At 40.1% G+C, this 22,712-nt stretch overlaps 2 protein-coding genes across 3 annotated transcripts in view; one reads left to right on the plus strand and one right to left on the minus strand.

Annotated features, from left to right (window-relative positions):
* Positions 1 to 1,159: 1,159 nt before the first annotated feature.
* Positions 1,160 to 22,491, plus strand: sh3gl3a (SH3-domain GRB2-like 3a). Of its 2 annotated transcripts, XM_054770228.1 has the most exons (11): positions 1,160 to 1,375; positions 3,333 to 3,401; positions 4,905 to 4,977; positions 5,095 to 5,238; positions 8,678 to 8,811; positions 10,432 to 10,590; positions 10,784 to 10,887; positions 15,635 to 15,759; positions 17,094 to 17,126; positions 17,516 to 17,572; positions 19,939 to 22,491. In XM_054770228.1, exons 1-11 carry the CDS (start codon positions 1,331 to 1,333, stop codon positions 20,139 to 20,141), a joined length of 1,146 nt encoding a protein of 381 aa, XP_054626203.1. In that variant the 5' UTR covers positions 1,160 to 1,330; the 3' UTR covers positions 20,142 to 22,491. The 2 variants fall into 2 exon arrangements, with proteins under 2 accessions (XP_054626203.1, XP_054626204.1); XM_054770229.1 differs by lacking the exon at positions 17,516 to 17,572.
* The window catches only part of LOC129178213 (lamin-L(III)-like), a 31,230-nt gene continuing 26,331 nt past the window's right edge, over positions 17,814 to 22,712 (minus strand). The window contains exon 11 of the mRNA XM_054770222.1: positions 17,814 to 20,194. Coding sequence (XP_054626197.1) covers positions 20,108 to 20,194 — 87 coding nt within the window. The 3' untranslated portion in view covers positions 17,814 to 20,107. The remainder of the gene's footprint in view (positions 20,195 to 22,712) is intronic.

The following is a 22,712-nucleotide window of genomic DNA, read 5'->3' on the forward strand; positions in this document are numbered from 1 at the left end:
TTATGTTAATGATTATTGTGGAAACTAAATAACCATTCTGAGGGCTTTATTTATTTATTTTTTTTATTGTTTTTATTTATTTTTTTTTCTGAGGGCTTTATCTTACTCAAAAACCTACTAAATCTTGCGAGTATGTGTATCCTGGCAACAAATGACATTTTGGCAAACAAGAAATGATAAAAAAAAGAAAAGCCAGTAGTCCAAATTGAAATCTTAACCTAAGAGATTGCATTAGTTTGTGTTAAGATAAATGTGGAACCAAAATGGTATTTTCAGTGGTATTCATCGAGAGATTTTTTGTCACAAGGAACAAATGTGTCACTTTTTGTGTGGCTTTGACAAAGAGACCCTTTTGAAATTGTTATATTTGTTATGTTATTTCAGCAACATGCATCAAAGTCATGAGGCACGGGACATAAGGTGGCATTTTTGGGGTGTTTGGGCCATTTACAGTATTTCTTTGTTTCCTTTGTTATGTTTTAATTCGGGCCTTGTTTAATTGTTCTTTTTAAACCAATAAAAAGAACACGCTGTGTGCCGCACTTTGGACATTATTATCTGATTATTTATGAGAGCCATAATAACTGTAATTCAAGGTAACCTTATTCATTCATTTTAATTATATGCGATTTAAAAGCTTTTTCTTGGATGTTTTCTCTGCACGCACAGTTAGCAGACTCCGCCAATGAGATTTGTTGGAAACGGCGACTTCCGGATGATTCCGGAAATGAAAGGAGACAACATGACATGATTTCCACTTGGAACTTTCAAAAGAAAACGTAAGGCTACGCCACAGCTGGTGCCACGCAAGACGAATATTTGACAGCAAGTAATATTTGTACTATTATTATACTGTTATTACTGTTATATTGTTATACTCTATACTATTATTACTATTATATATTTTGTACTATTTCAATATTTGAAGATAAGTTAAATTAATGGTGATTTGATTGAAAACGAAATGGTTTAATAACAAGATAGCAACATTTTGATTAAGTAAATTACACATTTTCTTATTTTCCGCAAAAGATTGTTTTAAGAGATTATAGGAGGATATGTCATTGCAAAATGTGGCGCAAAATGACAAGATTAACGCTACTACTATGTCTAGTTGTAATTTTACTTTCTTAATCAGAGTACTTCCGGCCATGTTGGTTTGAGGTTTTGATGTTAGCTTTGAACCTGCTGTAGCCTGGGTCGTTTGGAATTGATGAATACAATAATGTTGCTTTTTGCTTATTAATGACTGGTTTGTTGATAATTATTCTTATTGGGTGTTTTACGGACTATTATTTTGAGAGGGGAGACGCCTGGGCGTTGGTGAAAAATGTCTGTAGCCGGGCTGAAGAAGCAGTTCCACAAAGCCAGTCAGGTATGGAAACGTCTTATCAACAATTAGAACAATTGTTTGTCAATAAATGTCTCATTTACTCAACAAGATAACAAGTCAAGTCTCTACGATGTCCTTTGGCATTGTTTTGCTTCATTACTGCATGTTATTCCTGCTCTATTCGCTTCAGCAAACTTCCTTTCAAAATAGAAGAAAAATATCAATGAAAATATCAACGTATACATATTTTAAATGTTTATTTAAAATGTATCACATGCATATTTCCTTTTTAGTAGTTGTCACAATTTACCTAAAGAGGAGAAGCGGTAAAGAAAATGGATGGAAATATAATATCTGGCGACCAGTCCAGGGTGTAGCCCGCCTCACGCCTGACATCAGCTGGGATAGGCTCCAGCATAACCCCCGCAACCCTAATTAGGTTAAGCGGCATACAAACTGGATGGATGGCTAAATATAAAATATCTTTAAAAATATATATTTTTAAATTTAGTCAACTAAGATAAATATATAAAATAATTATTACATGTAATGATATTTTGTACCGCACGGTGGTGTAGTGGTTAGCATGTTGGCCAACACAGTAACAGTCTGGAGATGTGTGGGTTTTCTCCGGGTACTCCGGTTTCCTCCCACATTCCAAAAACATGCATGTTAGGTTAATTGGTGACTCTAAATTGTCCATAGGTATGAATGTGAGTGTGAGTGGTTGTTTGTCTATATGTGTCCTGCGATTGGTTGGCGACCGGTCCAGGGTGTACCCTGCCTGTCACCCGAAGTCAGCTGGGATAGGCTCCAGCATGCCCCCGCGACCGTAAAGAGGAGAAGCGGTATAGGAAATGGATAGATGGAAGGATGCCAATTATCATATAATATCCAATTAATCAACAACTATTTTTGGTATTATAATCGTTTTTTTATTGTAAATGTAAATATCCACTGATTTCAGCCTCTCAAATGTGGATTTTTTTGGAAAGATTTTGTCACGCCCCACAATTGTAATTTGATACGCAAACAACACAACTACTGTGCACTTACACAGCATTGCAACATGCGCACATATACCGTAAAGCACCGTGTATAAACCGCACCCGTGTATTAACCGCACCCCCATTTTCAGGCTCATGGCGGGGACAAAAAAATGTTGAGTTCATAAATGCTTGCCAACTCTTTCATCTCAAATCAACATGCGTAAAGGTACTAAGCAATTTCAAAAAGAAGAAGAAAGGAGAAATCTGAACTTCAGCATCTAAATCTTTAATATTATGGCTAAGCACAGATTAATAATAATAATAATAATAATGATAATAATAAAAAATCAAAATAAAGAAATTTGCAATTTTCAGAGATGTTTTGATATCTTATCTTTCACTGCTTCTCTTTTTCTCTATTATTATTTTATTGCATTGCTTCAGTGTGAATTTGAATAAACTCCAACGTTGATTTGTATTTTACATCTGCAATGTTTTAATGGAAGCTTAGGTTAGCTTCAGTGTATATAGAGATCGTTTCACTGTGTGAAAATACAGACAGCCGTCAGATAAGTTAGTTGCATACTCAAGCATTTTCAGCAACTGTACAGCTAAAGTCAAAGCAACTGTCTGACCCACAGACGGCTATTCTAAATTGGGCTTCTCGTCAATTTCTGCGTCTGGTCACAGACCTGTCATCGTGTATAAACCGCACCCCAATTTTTTGCTTCTTACCAGTGTAAAAAAAGTGCGGTTTATATACACGGTGCTTTATGGTAACTTTAACTGTAATTTACAAAGTGCCTGCAAGGTATGCTGGGTACGCTAGTGGCAACTCCCCTTGACACTACAATATGGTGAGATATTAGCACACACCTACACGGAGTCCAGTAAACATCATGAATTTTTTTTAATCGCTCGAGCGTGTTATAAAGTGCACACACGCGCCTGCATGTCAATAACTTCATGTTCTTTGTTAAATAAGGTTTAAACTCATGATTCTGTTGCAGCTTCTCAGTGAAAAGATCAGTGGGGCTGAGGGGACAAAGCTGAACGATGACTTCATGGAGATGGAGAGGGTGAGTTCAAGACAAATCAGTGTTTAGATTGTTCTGTCGGTAGAAATGTATCCTCTGTTTTCAAATACATCTTTCAAACGCAATGACTTTTACTGTGGTAGTCCCATCACTCTTCATCTGAGATAACCCTGTAAAGTTTCTTTTACACTGTGTGTAGAACACTAACAATGAGTGTGTCCATGGAACACACAAATGAGACCTGTCCATTTAAGAAAGTACAGTCAAACCTGTCGTAGCGGCCACCTGTATAGAACGGCCACCTGCCAATAGCGGCCACTGAAAAATCCCCCGCAGAAAATTTGCGTGTTATAGACCCTGTGTATAGCAGTCACCTGTCTAATGCGGCCAGCGGCTACCCATTTTGTATCCCTTGGTCAATATCTGACCGCATTTAGCGGCCAAAATGCCAACTCAAGCAAAAGCTTCATGAACGAAAAAGTTTCGTTTTTTAATCAATGAAGCCGTCGTGTGTAGACTTTAATTACTGAGTCCTAGCTCAGTCACAATCATTCACAAGATCCACACAAACTGTCAGTTGTTCCACATAAAAAAAGCCGTCTTGTTTGGAGCTTGTTGCAGACAGTGACACCGTTTATTTCCTTGTGTGAGACAATGTGCACTGGTCAATACTGTAATGCCGCTTGTTGTGGGGAAGGAGATGCCGATGCACTTGAATCGCTTTATTAACAGCGGTTTATTAACCTAGTAGTTATTTACAACTTTTATCCGCAGTCCCACAGTGCCCTCTACTGGTCAACATGTAACAGTATAATTATATGTATCTGCAAACACAACAAGCTTCTAATCACAGACATGTTAATATGTGCTCACACAAATTCAAAATGGCCGCCAACTTGTCTATAACGGCCACCCGCCGAGAGCGGCCACTTTTGCCGTTTCCCTTTAGTGGCCGCTATAGACAGGTTTGACTGTACAGTAATCCCTCGTTTATGGTAGTTAATTGGTTGCAGACTTGATCCTGATAAGTGAATTTCTACAAAGTAGGATTACTTATAATATAATCATAGATGGAACATAGAAAACTTCTTTGCGACCTTGTAAATACTGTTTTTAACATTGTTAGAGCCCTGTAAATAACGAATAACACCCCTATAGTCACTTTTGCACTCCTTTTACCCAATATAGCAGGCATAACAAGAGAATATAAGGCATTTAAGATATTTAAGACATACAGTATACGTATAAGAAGCTTTCATTTGACATGAATAGTTCTTTTTACCATGTTCAGTGATTTCTCAGAAAATAGCAAAAATGTATATTGTTGTAATGTATATTGTTGTACATTTTCAAGCTGTGCGGTATTTGTGGCAATACCCTGATTGTCTGATATGTAGGCCACCAGTTAATTTTGCATCTTACTTACTGATGTAGCGATCAATTGTTTATAAAACCTACGCGGGTTGTATTGATTGATTGGATGGTGTACGTCCACTAAAATGTGTCTTTCTAGTGTCTTTAACATGTTTGTATTGCTTCAACCAGAAAATTGAGGTAACGCACAAGTCAGTGTTTGACCTCTTGTCCAGAACGACAGAATACCTGCAGCCAAACCCAGGTAAACCAATCCATCATAACAACCTTTTCATGGGTCTTTGTCAGTTTTTTATTATATTTGTGAGTATTATATTATATTTTAGTGGTCAAAAATGCCATTTCATGTTTTCCTCTTCAGCCTCCAGAGCAAAATTGAATATGCTGAACACAGTGTCCAAGATCCGAGGTCAGGTGAAGATCACCGGCTACCCCCAGACCGAAGGCCTGCTCGGGGACTGTATGCTGCACTTCGGCCATGAACTTGGAGAGGACTCTGTCTTTGGTATCAGTGCTCATGTGCATCATGCCGAACTCTTAGCAATCCTGTTTAACATCATCACATTCTTACAGTGGGGAAAACAATTTAATTTAAGTTTACCCCCTAACAAAGACATGAGCGATCCCAATGTTCATGATAGACTTATTTTGACACAATTATAATTGAATTGTAATCTATTGGGTGAAATAATGAAATAAATATTTGATCCCGGACCAACCAGTAAGCATTCTGACGCCCACAGACTGTTGTGTGTTCCCTTCAGGAAAGTAAAGGTGGTCTGACCAAGTTCCGTGGTTAAGAACGCATTCCCATGAATAAATGATTAATACTGCACAAAAATAAGACGAGAACTACAGTAATTCCTTGTTTATAGCGGTTAATCGATTCCTTATTCAGAAATAGGAATATTTTCTTAGAGCAAACCTGTTTATGACCTTCAAAAAATGCTTTTTGGCATTATTAGAGCCCTCTAGACATGAAATAACATGCCTATAGTCACCTTTACACCCCTATTTCCCAATTTAGCAGACATAATGAGAAAAAATAGGACTTAAATAAGGCTCACATGTGTGTTGCTGTAAATGTGTTCCGGTGGGGCGGGTAGAAAGTGACGTCGGGGGTTTAGCGAGTTTTAGCTTGCCGTGGGTTACAGCCACAACAGTAGCCCGTGTTAGGGATTATTGTGGCTGTTGTGAGATAATTCAAAGCTGCAATAAAAGCCTGTTGTTCTGGCGAGCAAGTCTGGTGCTTGTGTGTCTCACCCAACATTACAGTAACATTACCTACACCTAGTGACCAGTGTAAAATATTACATATCATCACAACGTCTTTGAATGCGTCGTCTTATGCTTTAAAATGCTTCATTTAGACAAAAAAATCCATAAGATTTTCTTGAATATGCATATTTTTTGACGAATGTAAGTGAAATTTGAAGCGAGAAGTGGCGAGGGATTCTATGTAGTTCTATGCGTGCGGCAGAGTAACACATACGCGGAGTAATACGTAGTTGCGCATGCTGGATTGAGGAAGTTCATAAATACATAGGACTTGATTGAAAAAGTCCTTTGTGCCAATAGATGGTAATCACATGAGGCGTGGATGTTGAGAGTGGTGTGAGAACTTTATCCCAGCCAAGGGACGGATGTCAATTTTGGGACACATCATCAGTACTGTAACTTTGTATCAGTGGGTGTTTCGGACTTTCAGCACAAGACACCCTCATCAAAGGCGGCCAACTACAGGGTGATCAAGCCTGAGCCTGTGTCCCATGCCCAATCATGAGTAGCGTAGTGCCTGGTAGTGGAGGGAGATGAGCTAGGCAGTAAGGTCAGGGGATAAAACAAATGGCCCTGCCCACCGGGTCATCACTCAGCCTCCCCCATTCCCCTCATGCCCCACCCTTGAGTAATGGCAGGAAGGAAGGGGGTGGGTTTAAAACTTCTTCGTCAGGTGGGTACCCTCCTTCATTGGTGTTTCGATGATAGGCCCATGACACCCCCAGAAAGCTCATCGGCAACACCTGGCGTCCCAGGTGCCCCCCTCTGCTTTGAGCCCAGCAAGGGAGCTTGCGCTTGATCCATAGCCACTGGCTGCTTCTTTCGGCCGCTTCAGAGACTGATCTTATTGTCTGTTGCAGAGCCTGTCCATGAATGCCAAGGTCTTTCATAAGCCTGATGGTAGAAGAAGCCACCAAGCCTCTGCGTCCTACTTCAGTTGGATAGACCTCAGCCTTCCATCCTCGTTGTTGTCCATCTACTGCCAGATCTGTGTAGCGCAGTTTATTTCATTCGTGGGCCTCTTCGGTGGAATCCTCCCATGGGACTGTGAGCTCTATGATGTAGACCACCTTTAGTGAAGGGGACCATAGCACCAAGTCTGGCCTGGGGGGTGGTTGTTGCAACCTCTGGGGGAAAGATTAGTTGCTTGCCAATATCAGCTAGCATCTTCCAATCCCGGGTAGCTGTCCAGTTCCTGGTTTGGTAGCTGGGTGGTTAGGCTGTTTCTGTACCTCTCGAACGAATGTTGGCACAGATGGAATTTGCAGCACTCAAGGGCAAGGTTGATGGTGTCCCTCTTGCTCTCAAGGGCTGCTGCCAGACTCTTGAAGACCTGATTGTGCCTCCAGGTGTAGCGGCTTTGTGTGAGGCTGGTCCTACAACTGGTCAAGATGTGTTTGAGAGTCGCTGAATTTGGGCAGAGGGCGCAGGTTGGGTCCTCTCCATACCACTGGTGAAGGTTTTTTGGGCATGGGAACACATCATATGTCGCTCTTATGATGAAGCTGATGATTTTTGCATCCATTTCCCAGAGCTGCCTCCAGGTGAGCTTTCTCTTCTCCACGCCTTCCCACCTCATTCAGAGACAGCCTTTGCGCTTCTTTCAGCCTCCTCCCGACGGCACTTCCTATACCACTATTTTCCTCCTTTGTGAGGTTGAAGCTTTGTGCCAAGTTGGTTTATTCACTGCAACGCCAAATCCTCCTCTTCCCAGCTGGACATGTCCCACAATGTCGTTGTGCTTCAGGGCTGACGTAGCATGCTGTACTGCGTCGGATGGTGTCCATTTCCTTCCCATTGACAGAGGTGGTGCAGCATTTCTGACGGTCTGATCTCTGGAGTCCTTCATTGTCATCTGTAGTCTCACTTTAGGGCACTCTTATTCTTCAGTGAGGCTCGTGATGGGTAGTTCAAGGACGCCTTTGCCATAGATGCTGATGTTGGTCAGACAGCGTGGGACGCCAAGCCACTTCTTCGCATACGAAGTTCTGTTTCACTCCATCTTTTCCACCATTGTTATTGGGACCTCGTAGATCGTGAGTGGCCACATTACCCTAGGAAAAAGTCCAAATTGTAGGCACCAGAGTTTGAGCTTCCCTAGCAGCATTGTCTTGTTGATGGTGTGCAGACTGGTGGTGATGTCCTGCCTTAATATCTGCACTTGGTCTTTGTCCCTGAGGCTTGCATTGTACCATCTGCCCAGGCTTTTGACGGGTTGTACGTTCTTAAGCGCTCCCTTGACTATTGAGATGCCTCGTGACTTATTGGGCTTGATTTTAGTGGTCCCCTGGTGCATGCTGCAGTAGAGGTCAGCGTGGTCATGTCATCCATGAATGCTCGGAAGAACAACATCACTTGTGTTTTTTTGTTACACTTTTTAACCTCCATTATGTCCCCCAAGCGTGAGGCAGATTTGTCTCATAGCAGTGCGTAAAGGAAAAGGAAAGTCTGTGAGTTCAGTGTGAGAGTAAATTTTTTTTTCCATTAAGTTGTAAGTTCCGACTTATATTCCCACTGTACATCTGTCACATGTTGATAGCCGGGTTTTACGTTTTGTTGCCTCAGATCCAGAAGAAATGTAACTTACACTGTGACTACCGTACTCTTTTCTTGTGTCCTGTTGCATGTTGCACTCGTGTCGCAATTGCCTCTGTGTGCATTTACAGGCGGTGCGCTAGTTGACGTTGGTGAGGCGATGAGGCAGATGGCAGATGTGAAGGACTCCCTGGACATAAATGTTAAACAAAACTTCATTGACCCCCTGCAGACTCTACAGGACAAGGATGTGAAAGAGATCATGGTATGTTTGACAATCCTTTACTTGCATGTGTTAGATATTATCATGTCAGTCCAATTGCTTATCATGAAGGCCTTTACAACACACACACTCACCCTCCATAATACATGTACTCACCTAGCACAATCGGAGTGACTTAGATATGACTCATGGGAAATAACAGGGAGACACACAAATGCATTGTTCTCACTCACGCCAGATTAACTCTCACTTTCACTTTCTCGGCACACAGGTTTTTGCCTACTAGAGGGGCGGAGCAACTGCTATATAGACTCTGTGTAGTTTCATTCTGGGCTCTTTCCTCGATCTTGCTCATTGCGCCAGCACTGTAACTTAATATGTTGCTCTTATTTTTAAATACAATTTGAAAATGTTTTTAATTGTGTGATCATTGACTACTTCTTCGCAACGCGGTCCAAAGAACCAGGGAGAAAGGCTAAAGAAAAGAAATAGTCATTGTTGTAATCCCTTATTTATTGCGGTTAATTGGTTCCAGACCCGGCTGTGACAGATGAATTTTTTTGAAGTAGGATTCCTCATTTAGAAATGGAATATTTTCATAGTTAGAACATACAAAACCTTCTAAATACAGTTTTTAACATTATTAGAGTTCTATAGACATGAAATAACACCCCTATAGTCACCTTTACACTCGTAACCTCATATAGTTCACCAGTGGTTCCCAAACTTTTTACAGTCGCATTCCCTTTCAGACATTTGACCTGAAGCTACGTACCCCCTACTCCTGCACACTTAAAAACCATAAACCATTTTATCTTATTATTGACTTGAAATATTTAACATTTAACAATTACTTGGTTAATTTTTTTGTAATTCCAGATCAAAAATGGGTTTTACATGGTCACATTTTGATAAAAGTTTCACATGAGCACTGATAAATAGATAAGTAATCATCCTACATATTGTTTTTTCCACTCTGATGTTGGGATCCTTATGTTTGAATGGCTTGAATTTGAGCTTCACTTTTTTTGTCTACTCACGATGGCTATGGTTTCCATCCATCCATCTTCTATGCCGCTTATCCTCACTAGCTGACTTCAGACGAGAGGCGGGGTACACCCTGGACTGGTCGCCAGTCAATCGCAGAGCACATGCAGACAAACAACCATTCACACTCATATTCATCCCTATGTACTATTTAGAGTCCCCAATTAACCTAATTCAGTGCTTTGCAATTATTTTCTGTAACGCCCCCCCAGGAAGAAGAAAATATTATGCTCCCCCCCCACTGCTGCAACTATAAATAAATAAATGTATGTATGTGTAATAATTTGTCTATAAAATTGTTATACTGTACGTACACCACTGCATTTGTGTCATTGTTATCATTCAAAAAAACAAAAAAATCATTCATCATTTATATGCATTTTGAATTGTTTTATGCGTGTAAAACTATAATTGTAAAACTATAAAAATGTGTTTTTTGTTAACATTTTTTTTTTCAGATTTTCATTGTTCCTTAAGAGGAAAATTTGCTTGGTTAGAGTACGTTTCGGTTAAAGTTGGACCTTCTAGAATGGATTCATGACGCTCACCAAAGTTCCGCTGTAATATTTAAGATTGGATGTGTCCTCGTTTGTTTTTTTTTTTTTTTTTTTACAGCACCACCTGAAGAAGCTTGAGGGACGCCGGTTAGACTTTGACTACAAGAAGAAGCGTCAGGGGAGAATCCCAGATGAGGAAATCCGCCAAGCCGTTGAGAAATTTGAAGAGAGCAAAGATGTAGCTGAGCGGAGCATGTTTAACTTCTTGGAAAATGATGTAAGAATGCACACAACAGCAACACTGAATGAGTCGTCGTCATATTTCTATTATTTCTATCAACTCATACCATGGAACAGGGGCCAGAGATCATATATTTACAGTGCACACATGACAGGTCTTCACTTCATACTGTACACACTTTCTTTTATATACTTTGAACACGTTTGCACTCATATGTGTTTGCCAACAGATGGAACAGGTGAGCCAGCTGTCAGCACTGATTGACGCAGCCTTTGAGTACCATCAACAGTCATTTCAAGTCCTGAAGGATCTCAGTAGAAAGCTGCAGGAGAGGTGAGGAATTTGCATAGATAATATTCAAGGTGATACTTTGATGCTGACACGGACACCACCTTCATGTTTTGCTATGATCTGCCGTTTACGTGGTAGTTCCAAGTAGCCGTGAAAGTATTTAGGACACTGCAGGAGCAGTCAATCATTTTTGTCTCTGGGGAGCAGCATAACCACAAGAAGCAAAGTGGATGTCATTTAAACACACATTACAACCTTTCCAAGCACACATAAGACATGCTATCTGCTATCTTATCCACTTCTACCAGTAACACTTACCTTCTTTTGGAGCAACCCACACACGGATCAACCAGATAGTGATTCAGAATTTTAGCTTGTGCATGTAAACTGACTTTGCAAAGGAAAGGAGAGAGAACACACTGACAGTAATCCCACTAATGTGTGCATGTCAACGTACTGAATTGAATAAGAGGAATGTATACAGTGGATACTTGCTTATTTGCATTTTAGCGTTGGCCACCTCCAAAATTTTTAAAATTATTTGTGTGAACAGCTGCCATTTTGTGCTTCAAGTAGAAGAACATATCCCATCCCTTACCAGCCAAATGCCTACCTCACTCACGGTGCAACCAAAAATAACACAAGCAACACATGTGGAACACACAATTGCTGCACCACACCACAAAAACTGCACCACACGGACTACGTGGGTATCTAAATAAACGCTTACACACTAATATACAGTACAACAGTACGATTTTATAGTAGGCGTGTCCCAATCCAATATTGACGGGATTTTATCGGCCTGCCTCTAAGATCTACGATATTGGCACTCCGATACAAGCAGTCCATTCCCGACCGGATTTAGTCAGATTTAGCAAGGTGTAGGAGTGATGTCGGCCATGTGCCAGTATTTTTTGTTAAACACCGAGAAAGACGTTGCACTGCAAAACTTACTTCCTGTGGTGGCACAGAGCCGGAAGTTTAATACGACTAACCTCATTACGCATTTGAAGCAGCATCACAAGGGGCACTCCCACGGGTTGGCCAAAAGTCCTTAGCTAGAAATGAGTTAGAAAAGCCAGAAAAGGGCGAGCCCCTGTCGGTGGTGAGTAAAGTCGGGTTTATACTCTTCATTGAGCACCTCAAACCTTGCTATATGATGCCTAGCTGCCACTACCTTGTGAATAAAATTATACTCCACATGCTTATTCTCTGTTTGTTTGAGCAATATCACTTGAAGCATTTTTTAACATTCAACACTACAAAATAAGTCATAAAAGTATGTGTGAGTTGTGCTGATATTGGATCGATATTACTATCGGCCCATTTTTAAGGATTCAATATCGGTATCAAAGTGAAAAAGTTGTTCGGGACACTGCTATTTTAAACCTATTTTTTTATTTTCATAACCTGCAAGGCATGCTGGGAAGCCAACATGCGCAATTAATGTTCGGATTATTTTGCATGTTTTGAGTTTGAGCCATTCTGTCAGTGGGTTGAATTGGAACAGCAGGTGGCAGTAGTGAGTAGAGACTCGGCAAGGGGGTGTACTGTTTCTTGTTGAACCTGGATAGAAAGACTAAGAAAAAAAAAAAAAAAGATTACAGGATGTATGGCGGAGTCACACATCACTGTATATATAAATTAGGTTTTTGCTTCATGGAGAAGGAAGTGTTATGTGTGTGAAGAAACTGTATTTGGTCATTTAGTTTCACAAATTAGGGGGTTTGATTCTCCCTTGGGCATTTCTGTGTGGAGTTTGCATGTTGTTCTTGTGTGTGCGTGGGTTTTCTCCGGGTACTCCGGTTTCCTCCTACATCCAAAAACATGCATGTTAGGTTAACTGTTGACTCTAAATTGTCCATCGGTGTGAATGTGAGTGAGAATGGCTGGCGACCAGTTCAGGGTGTACCCGAAGTCAGCTGGGATTTGCTCCAGCATACCTGCAGCCCTAGTGAGGATAAGCAGCACAGAAGATGGATGGATTGGTTGGCGACCAGTACAGGGTGTACCCCGCCTGTCGCCCGAAGTCACCTGGGATAGGCTCCAGCATGCCCCGCGACCCTAAAGAGGAGAAGCGGCATAGAAAATAGATGGATGGATGGGTGGTTTCGCAAATGTTCAACAGTAATTTGCAACATCAGGCACAATAGTCGTCAAATAATGCAGCGGTAGCGTAAATGTGGCATGAGGAGTATTTCTAAAAGCTATTCACGTATTCTTCAACCGTGTTCAAAGTTTGGCCCAACGGCCGTTTATTGGCTCTCAGCACATTGTAAAATATCATTTAACAAGAAAATTTGTTAAATGGAAAAACAGCAAAAATGGAAAAATCAGCAGTAATTTTACAAAATTCTAATGAGAAAAAGACAATTACGAGGAAAAATAATGTAATTTTAGCAGCATAAAGTTGAGCTATTCAACAAAAAAGATGTTATTTAATAAGTTGTAATATTATGAGAAAATGGCAAATAAAGTTGTACTTTTTTGAGAATTAGGTTGCGGAAAAAATATGATGGGAATAAAGTCATAATGCTACTGTATGAAAAAAATTTACAAGAAGAAAGTTGAAAGAGTTGAAAAATTAAAAAAAACAGAAGAAATGGAAAAAACAGTTGTAATTCTACGAGGATAAAGTCAAAATATTGAGAGAAAAAAATCTTATTTGAACAAGAAAAAAGGTCAAAATTTTTACAAGAATAAACTCATGATATAATGAGGAAAATAATGTAAAATTAATAGCATAGAGATGAAATATTAAAGAAAAGATAAAGGTACCTCGTTTAACGTCTGCCACGGTTAGCATGTTTTTCGGCCTTGGCTTGCATTCGCCTGCTTGTTTAGCATCCAAAATACTGTCCAGTTTGTTTACAATCTTGGATCATGCGCCCACGACAAAATCTCCCGATACTTGCACATGATTGCACAATGCATTGTGGACTGGGAATGGTGGCATGTCTGCGTTTTTTTAATTTTTTTACCCTTATGATGGACTATCTTAGTAACAGGGTTTTTCGAATACATATTTAAACGATTAGTAGTAGTTCTGAAGTATAGGAGATGTCACGGAATTAGAACATGACCACACCAAGCATCATGGGAAATCTAGTTTTTAGCCATAAATTAGCCGCACCGATGTATAAACCACAGGATTCAAAGACAAAAAAGTAGCGGCTTATACATCGGAATTTACGGTAAATGTGATTGGAGTGGCCCCGTCATCAGCTGCGGTGCACACACATCTACTCTGCTTCCCGCGTAACAGTCTATCAACCTGGCGGCGCATTGGGGGTGACATTCTGTGTTTCTGCCTGTCTCATTTTACATCCATAACACTCATTTTTGGTTCCAACAACAAAAATTAAGCATTCAAACTTACCGTAGCTTGTTCGCGGCATCCGTAGTCAAACATAGCATAGGTCACCAAACACCTCATAAGACATTCTCGCTGGCGCACTTTTGCAAACGTCACTGCTGCAAGCGGTTGTTTTTGTTTTTTTCTTTACTTTTTTATATTAAACATTTAGGTACATGTTTATTGCTTCTAGAATGTTTATATTTTGTTTGTTTTTTTTGTTTTTACATTTTTGCAAATTGTGGTTGCAGCAGAATAATATGTTTTGTTATTTTGTTAATTGATAGTTTTGTGGGGGGGGGTCCCACAAAACTAGGTAAAAGTGATGTTAAATGTTAAGCTGTCTATTCATTTATCATTTGTAATTATTTTTGCATCATTTCTTCATGTAAAACTATCATTTTTGTCTATAAAATGTGTTTTGTGTAAACATTTTTCGGTGTCTGGAGTGGATTAATTGGATTTACATTGTTTTCTATAGGAAAATTTGCTGTGGTTGGAGTCCGTTTTGGTTTGAGTCAGAACATCTGGAATGGATTAATGACATTAACCAAGGCACCGCTGTATGTTATTTTTTAAAAGTCATAATATTATAAGAAACAAACCAAACAAAATAAAGTTGTAATTTATGGAAAATTGGGTGGGGAAAAAAGTTATACTATTACAGGAATAAAGTCAAAATATTATGGCAATAAAGTCATAATATTCCAAAAAAGAAAATTTGCAAAATATTTTATTTAAAAAGAAAGTTGAAATATTTGGGGGAAAAAAAGCAAACATGAGAAAAAGCAAAGACTGACATTCATACTAATAACAGGCTTTTTCACTTATATTCAAAAATGGGATGCGGTTTCTTCTTGAAATATATAGAAACCTCTTAGCATATCTACATGTGTCGCTTCACAAAATATCAAAGTGGCCCTTGCATCCTTTCATTTTTCAGTATGTGGCCCTCGCTGGAAAACATTTGGACACCTCCCCTAATAATTCCTAATTCCTAAAAAAAAAAAAAGTCATACTCAAAGTAAAGCTATCCTTCAAGCATTTGGACTAGATGCTTGGATTTGGGCTCTTTTGAAAGCTAAAAAGCTGAATGTGTTGAAGTGCGGACGCTGACAAATAAGGAATTTTTAAGGTTAACTTCTATTTTTTTCAGACTCATGCGCCTTCAAAATAACTAGTTACGACCAAGACAAGGGGTTAATATCTGATCCGTACCATCTCGACACCTGTTTTTGTGCACTTTGGGTAAATTCACCACCTAGGAGGTCCTTGGTCTATGTACGACTTCGGTTTCAGGTTTCTGGACTCCTTCCAACCATCACTGACTGTTTTCATGCGCTCAACATCGCGGTTAAGGTTGATATTGTCTTTAAGGCGTGTTTGCATTCACGAGCAATAATGTTTCCTTCCATTATCTCTTCACCCTAGAATATCCGCAGCCAGCAGTCGACCTAAGAGAGAGTTCAAACCAAAATCCATCAAGGGTTGCCTCCAAACGTTGGACAACAGTCGGCAAAATGGTCTCTCTAACAACTCCACGTTTAAAGTGACAGGTATGGGTCTTTGCATGGTCTGAACGTTTTTTTTAATTCTCTTTCTAAGTCTGTAATAGTTTATAAATAATAATACTATAATAATAATAATTGATCAATAATAACACAGGTAAAATGTGTAGCATATATGCACATACAGTGCGTGTTTATTAAGGTCGCAACGATACAGATAATTCACGATTTGTATTGCAGTTAGAGTTTGATTATTTCCACACTCTACATTTGTACACATCCAGTTTGCTATTAAACATTACAATTCTAAAACAAACCAAAACAATTCTCCAAATGACCACACAGCCGAAGTCACGGTAACACATTAAAAACTTAAGCCGTAAGAAAATGTTTTCAATTTATCATAAAACAATAGCAACAATAACAAATAAATGTCCAAAAACACATTTGCGTAATGTAGTTCAGGGTTTTTTTTTTTTTTTAGTTTTGCATGGAACCAGCTGCTACAAATGCAATGAGGACTTTTATTGTATGTACTTATGCATCTTACCATTGACTTATCACAATTTGGGAAGATTAGGAAGATGAAAAATGCAGTTTTGCATGAAGCTAGAGACGCCTGCCGCTGATTGCTTCCACCTGCGGGGATTACATCTTTGCCGCGGAGGAGTGGCAACAAAACAACAGGGGACTTTGATGTCAACCCGTTCAAGATAGATACTGTACATGTGTTTTTGCACCCCTATTGTTTATGCCTTTATGCTTTGCTGCTAATGTTTTCCCGTCACCCGCTGAGATTTCGCACTTTATTTGGCTGTCCTTGACCACATCATAGTTGCTGCGAGATGCAGAAGTGATGCACTATACAACTTTTACGTCGTGACTACGATTCCATCTGTTCATGGATCATTTTATACTTAAAATGTGTTAAGGTGTGAGGCATATTCAGGGATTAAACCTGCAATTGAAGAGAGAAGGGAAGGGAAGGGTTCCGGAGCTAATCTAATAATTAATTACAAGTCACTTTTATTGCAAATGTTGAGAACGTCAGTGTCAAGTTAGTAGGAGGGTTAGACATTTTTATATAGTCGGCTCCGCTTTGTGCCCCATAGCACATCATTTAGATCATGTTTGTTTCCAGACATGACATCATCATGTTTACGGTTTCTAATTTCGTATTTTATTTAGAATTTGTCACAGTGGTTAAACATCAGTTACACTACACCCTTTATTTTGAAGGCCAATTGCAAAACACACCACTCTGCCTTACGATGAGTTCAAATAGTATACAGTGGTCGGACACCCCCTGCTATGCTGACAATACTTTTTATTACAAAGGTAGATGGATTATTATACCTCACTGCAGCTTCTGTCCCCCCCAGATATGCAAATCAGCCACACAGTCAACGTGAAAAGTAAGTATCATTCTTTGTTGTGTCATATCCAGTGCTCCAGATGCGCTACTCTGAACATCCATGCCATTTTTCAAACGTTCTTAACCCGTAAGAATCCAGACTCATGTAGCACAGACTAAGTGGACAAGACATTTTCATGAGTTCAAGTCAAGCTGTATAGGACACATTTGAATGCGTGTCACCATGGCTTCTTTTGGGTTAAGTTCAACAGAACATGAGAAAAACATTTCATTGCAAGTTAACGATGAAATTGTTGTGGCTGACAGCCCGACATTTAACGTTTCCTGTTTCCGACTGGTGGTGGAATTTTAACTAAGCCCTGAAATGATAACATGCATGAATTCAGTGTGGCTCACCTCCATCTCCATGTGTCTTCACGTCCTTCACAGCTGAAAATACTTCTCCATGTCCACTCTCATGGTCTGAAAGTCTTACTACCAGTCATCGTGAGTAACGCACATTCCTCCTACATTCACTGCTCAATATTGTATTTTCCAGAGAATAAGTCGTACTTCCCCCAATAGTTTGGCTGGTCCTGCAGCTTATAGTCAGGTGCGACTGATATATCAAAATATATTTATATATTTCCCCCCACAGCGGGGAAATATTTTGATATATCAGTCGCACCTGACTATTAGCTGCAGGACCAGCCAAACTTTTATTGCAAATATTTATATATTTCCCCCCACAGCGGGGAAATATTTTGATATATCAGTCGCACCTGACTATTAGCTGCAGGACCAGCCAATTGTATTTGTATGCCTTTATATACATTTTGAATTGTTTTCTGCAAGTAAAACTATCATTATAAAACTGTAAATATTTGTTTTTTGTTAACATTTTTGGCATTTTTGGAACGGATTAATTGGATTTACATTCTGATTATTCGTGGTTTTGGTTTAAGTCGGACCTTCTGGAACGGATTCATGACATTAACCGAGGTTCCACTGTACTATCCATTCAAGCTATTTTTTTTTCATCAAGCTGGCTATCAGCACCTTCAACTTGACGGAACTCATTCCAGTCAATGTCATTATAATCGCATGTTGTTTGTTCACTGCCTGAACTAAGCAAGCGTTGGATAATGTATTGTATTGTATTGTATTGTACTTTATTTATCCCACAGCAGGGAAATTTGCTTGTTACAGCAGCAAGCAAGATACGCAAGTAAAGAATACATAGTGACACATGGTTCAAGTGGTGCAGGTGCTGTAGAGCCCGACAGCGGTCGGTATGAAGGACCTGCGGAATCTCTCCTTACACCGTGGGCGTAACAGTCTGCTGCTGAAGGAGCTGCTAAGGGAACCCACAGTGTCATGTAGGGGGTGATAGCATGCGTGATTATGTCTCAGCTGGGAACAACGTATTTAAACCCAAGTGATTCAGTAGGGAGCTTCTCATTTGTTAAACAAGCGCATGGAAAGACACATCCAGTGATCGTGGAAAAGATGTTCATCTGTTTCAGAAGGCACGCATGCAAGCATGAGAAAACATCAAAGGAGATTCTCATTCTGTCCTATCGAGTCAGACTAGTGTTTCTCCCATGAACTGATGAAGCCTGCTGCGATGAAAGGCGAAACGTCTTCTAAGACAGAATACAGTGACCCGCATGAATGGGAATATTAACAGGCATCTAAGGAGATTGCTGAAATCTCTAAAATAGGGTTAAAAACTTTCCAAGGCATGATTAAAAAGTGGAAGAACGGTGAGGAAACTTGTGGGCACAGTGGTCTCATTCTCCTGTCATCAATACAAGATCTTGGCACACACGTGGAGATGCTGGATATTGGCTTTGTTCCCGATATCTGATGCTTTTCACAACTCATTACCCATATCAATCAAGTGATATCGATATTGATATCAACCGATATTGATATAGGCAGCAGCTCTTCCCTTAAACTACAGTCATGCCATGTAATAAATGCACACACATGATGCATCGTGTGCATTGAGGGTTAAAAGGCGATAAGGACCAAGCGGAACACGGCTGCTCAAGTTGAAGCCTTTTTCCCTTTAGACTGCCCACAAGCTCATCAATTGGCTCAGCCGTTTTTTGCTAATGTGTGATTGGCCGTCACCGTGGTCACTCCTTCAGCACCTGGACTTGCACACCTGTGTTTTCGGAAGGTGGCCAGGAGTCTTGTGTACATCTGCCCCTGTAAGTTGGTAACATGTTAGACGTTTGTTCCGCCTGGGTCATGTCAGCTAGACGTATTTTAATATCAGAGTTTTCATTTACAACAACATGTGAGTCTGTGCCTGTGTGTGCAGTGGTACATACAGTATGTCACAGTGCTTTACGGTCATTGGACATTGCATATTTACAATCCGAAAGTTAATAAAATAATTCCACACCGCGGACATACTGAGCTAGCAAGCTTGCTGCTGTGTGGAGCACCGTGCAGTTTTATTTGCAGGATTATGCAGGTATCAAAATAGATGTTTACGCACCAATATCCATGCAGCATTGGCTTCTTGACTGATTTATATATTGATTTATAACCTGTAGGACATGCTGGGAAGTCCACATGCACACTTCATCAGCACTCAGTTACCCATCGTGCCTTGTGGGTTATAGATTTGTACAAAATAGTATTGTTTTGTGTGTAAGAGATTATTGTGGTACTTGACCACAAATCATTAAAGCTGCACAAAAGCGAAGCAGTTTTATGTTTTGAATCTGTTCCCTTACTGTACCCAAAATAAAAGGAACCGTTACCTCAAAATGGAGGTACTTATTGGACTGTGATTATGTCATAGCCATACACCTTAATGAAACTGATCATGAATGGCATTTTGTGTTTGGCCGCAGAATGGGAGGTGCTGGATCAGCCGTGCTGTCGCTCTCTGTATGACTTTGAGCCAGAGAACGAAAGAGAGCTTGGCTTTAAAGAAGGAGACGTCATCATCCTGACAAACCAAATCGATGAGAACTGGTATGAGGGCATGATCCACGGGGATTCTGGCTTCTTTCCCATCAACTACGTGGAGGTCATCGTCCCTCTGCCACAGTAGTAAGACCTCTTCAAGTCCTGGTCCTCAGCCTTTGTCCTCGACTTCACTTGGTCCTAAAAACACACACAATGCACATTTTGTTTCTTCTGAATTTGAAAGCCATGCGGGGAAGTTGCAGTTTTGTCTCAAGGCCAGCTTACGATTGAATGTTTTTCATTTGCTATTTGTGCTTTTGAAGCCAAGTGAAAGCCGAGCCTTAACCCAGGATGTGGAGTCCCTTTGTCTTCTTGTCGCTAGTCTCGTAAAGGTAGTAATTAAATGTGTCCTCTTCTCGGATCACAATATCCAGTTCTGAACAACTTGATTAGACCACCAATTTAAATTAAATTCATGCATGACAATTTGGATTGTATTTTAGCGTTAAAAATATCCATTCATTTTCTTCTGATATCTGGGTCCAGGTCAAGGGGGCAGGGGTAGTCCACATTTCCCAGTCACACAGAGATCTTCCTCACATAATCCCTCCAGCATGTCCTATAGGTCTACCTCAGGGCCTCCTCCCTGGCATGGCTCAGGTGGTAGACTTGAAGTCCTTAGTCCCCTCGTAACCATGTCCAAGTACCCTTGGTCAAGAATACTGTATGACATTCAAACCCTTGATGAGTGGACGTAAAATTCTAACAGTATGTTAAGCAACTAAAGGATACATGAGAAGCAACACAGACTGTGCAGACACGTTTGCCTTACGTGTTAGAAGAATGTGATATTCAAATCCATGATCTCTTGATAGCAAAGGCAAAAAAGCTTTCTCTCTTTGAACGCGGTCGGCTTGTTGAGCAGCATTGAACAAGGCCTCTTGCAGTGTGCCATTACTGCTGAGGTTGGATGCAGTGAGACAGTCATTTTAAACTTCTTCAAAGATCCTGAGGATCATGGAACAAAAAAGTCAAGTGGTTGACGCAAAAAAATGTCAACGGCCCTGAGCTGGAGGATCCGATTGGCTGTCCCATCAAGACACGAGCCAATCCTCGGCCCAAATGAGGGTTGATACTGGTGCCGAGTGCAGTCCAATAACCATCAGACGGCATCTGCGGGACAAGGGTTTTAAGAAGGAAAAAAATCTTCAAAGGCCTCATCTCCTTCAACGCCACAAAAATGTCCGTTTGGAATTTGCACAAGAGCACCAAACATGGGACAAAGGTGGAAGAAAGTCTTGTTCTCTGATGAGAAAAAATGTAACCTTGACGGTACTGATGGCTTCCAACGATACTGGCATAACGAGTAGATCCCACCTGAGATGTTTTCCAGGTGGCACAGTGGAGGGGGGGCACATCATGATCTGGGCTGCTTTATCCAATGGATGGTTGTACTGTAAGGTTGTGCAGGGGCGTCAAACGGCAGCTGGCTATGTGGAGTCTTTTGGTGTCTTCTAACACATAAGGCAAACAGTCCCTTTACATAGTCTTTTGCATTTTTCCTTGTCGCCCACTAAGGCTGGGAAAATATGATTAGAATTAGAACGTTCATCAATGAAGCTACCTCACATGTTTATTTTTACTTTTTTTTCCAGTTTTAGTTCTTGGAGAGCATTGCTGCCTCCTAACCCTGACTGTCATGTGAGCACATCACATTCTCCCAAGCCTTGTGTGAGTTATTCAGGTACATTCACGTGTACGTCATCTTTAAAATCAGCGTTTATTTATATTGAGCCCAGAAAACATCATGAATGTTTTTCTTTTAATCGCCCGTGTGATGAGTACCACTGCATGGAATGAAACCAACACACGTATGTCAATAACTTCATGTTCTGTGGTTAAATACGTTTTTAAAACAATTTCACACATTTCTTATGACACAAACCAAAAAAACGTTTGGACTTTGGACTCACCCGTCCATACACACACACTGAAGCAGCAGTTTTTGAAAATCTTCGCCCTGGCCAGAGTTTTCCAAAAGCTGCATTTAAGGACAAAAAAAAGCTACATTTGTTTACTTATGGACGAAAGGCCAGAAAAACCTGCCTTTTTAAAGTACGTGCAGACAGAGCCTGACGATGAAGTGTTGGAAAGCTGCTCTGTGTGAAATACTGTCTGCCTTGTCACACTGTCACAAGTGCTCTTTGAAATGTCACTTACTGTTTTACTGAAGCTTTAGCGTTGTTCAGAATGTGCACCTTTTATCGAGTCTGTCTTATCTTCTTTTTCCTTATATACAGTGTTGCACTTTTCACGTGTATTTCCCACTGTACTACAGGGCGTCCCTAAAGTCTGGACACATACGAGTATCAAAAATATATCATATTTAATATGTGTAATTTAATACATACATATACTGTATGTGTGTGTATATATATATATATGTATATATATACAGTGTATATATACAGACCCTTTCCAAAAAAATTAGAATGTCATGGAAAAGTTGTTTAATTTCCATAATTCCATTCAGAAAGTTAAACTTTCATAGATTATAGATTCAGGGCCCACAATTTAAACGATTTCAGGTGTTTATTTGTACGTAATTTGGGCTTCCAGCTCTTAAAACCCACGAAAACAGGAATTCAAAAAATTTGAATACTGTGACGAAATCCCCATTTACTTCTCAGTTTTTGCAGGAAAAAAAAGAAAGAAA

This window comes from Dunckerocampus dactyliophorus, chromosome 3 (assembly GCF_027744805.1).
Source record: "Dunckerocampus dactyliophorus isolate RoL2022-P2 chromosome 3, RoL_Ddac_1.1, whole genome shotgun sequence".
NCBI classification, from domain to species: Eukaryota; Metazoa; Chordata; class Actinopteri; order Syngnathiformes; family Syngnathidae; genus Dunckerocampus; species Dunckerocampus dactyliophorus.

Coding starts and splice junctions, on each gene's coding strand:
- sh3gl3a (XM_054770228.1), top strand. CDS start 1,331: ATGTCTGTAGCCGGGCTGAAGAAGCAGTTCCACAAAGCCAGTCAG. Junction 3,402..4,904: donor ACTTCATGGAGATGGAGAGG/GTGAGTTCAAGA, acceptor TGCTTCAACCAG/AAAATTGAGGTAACGCACAA. Junction 5,239..8,677: donor TGGAGAGGACTCTGTCTTTG/GTATCAGTGCTC, acceptor GTGCATTTACAG/GCGGTGCGCTAGTTGACGTT.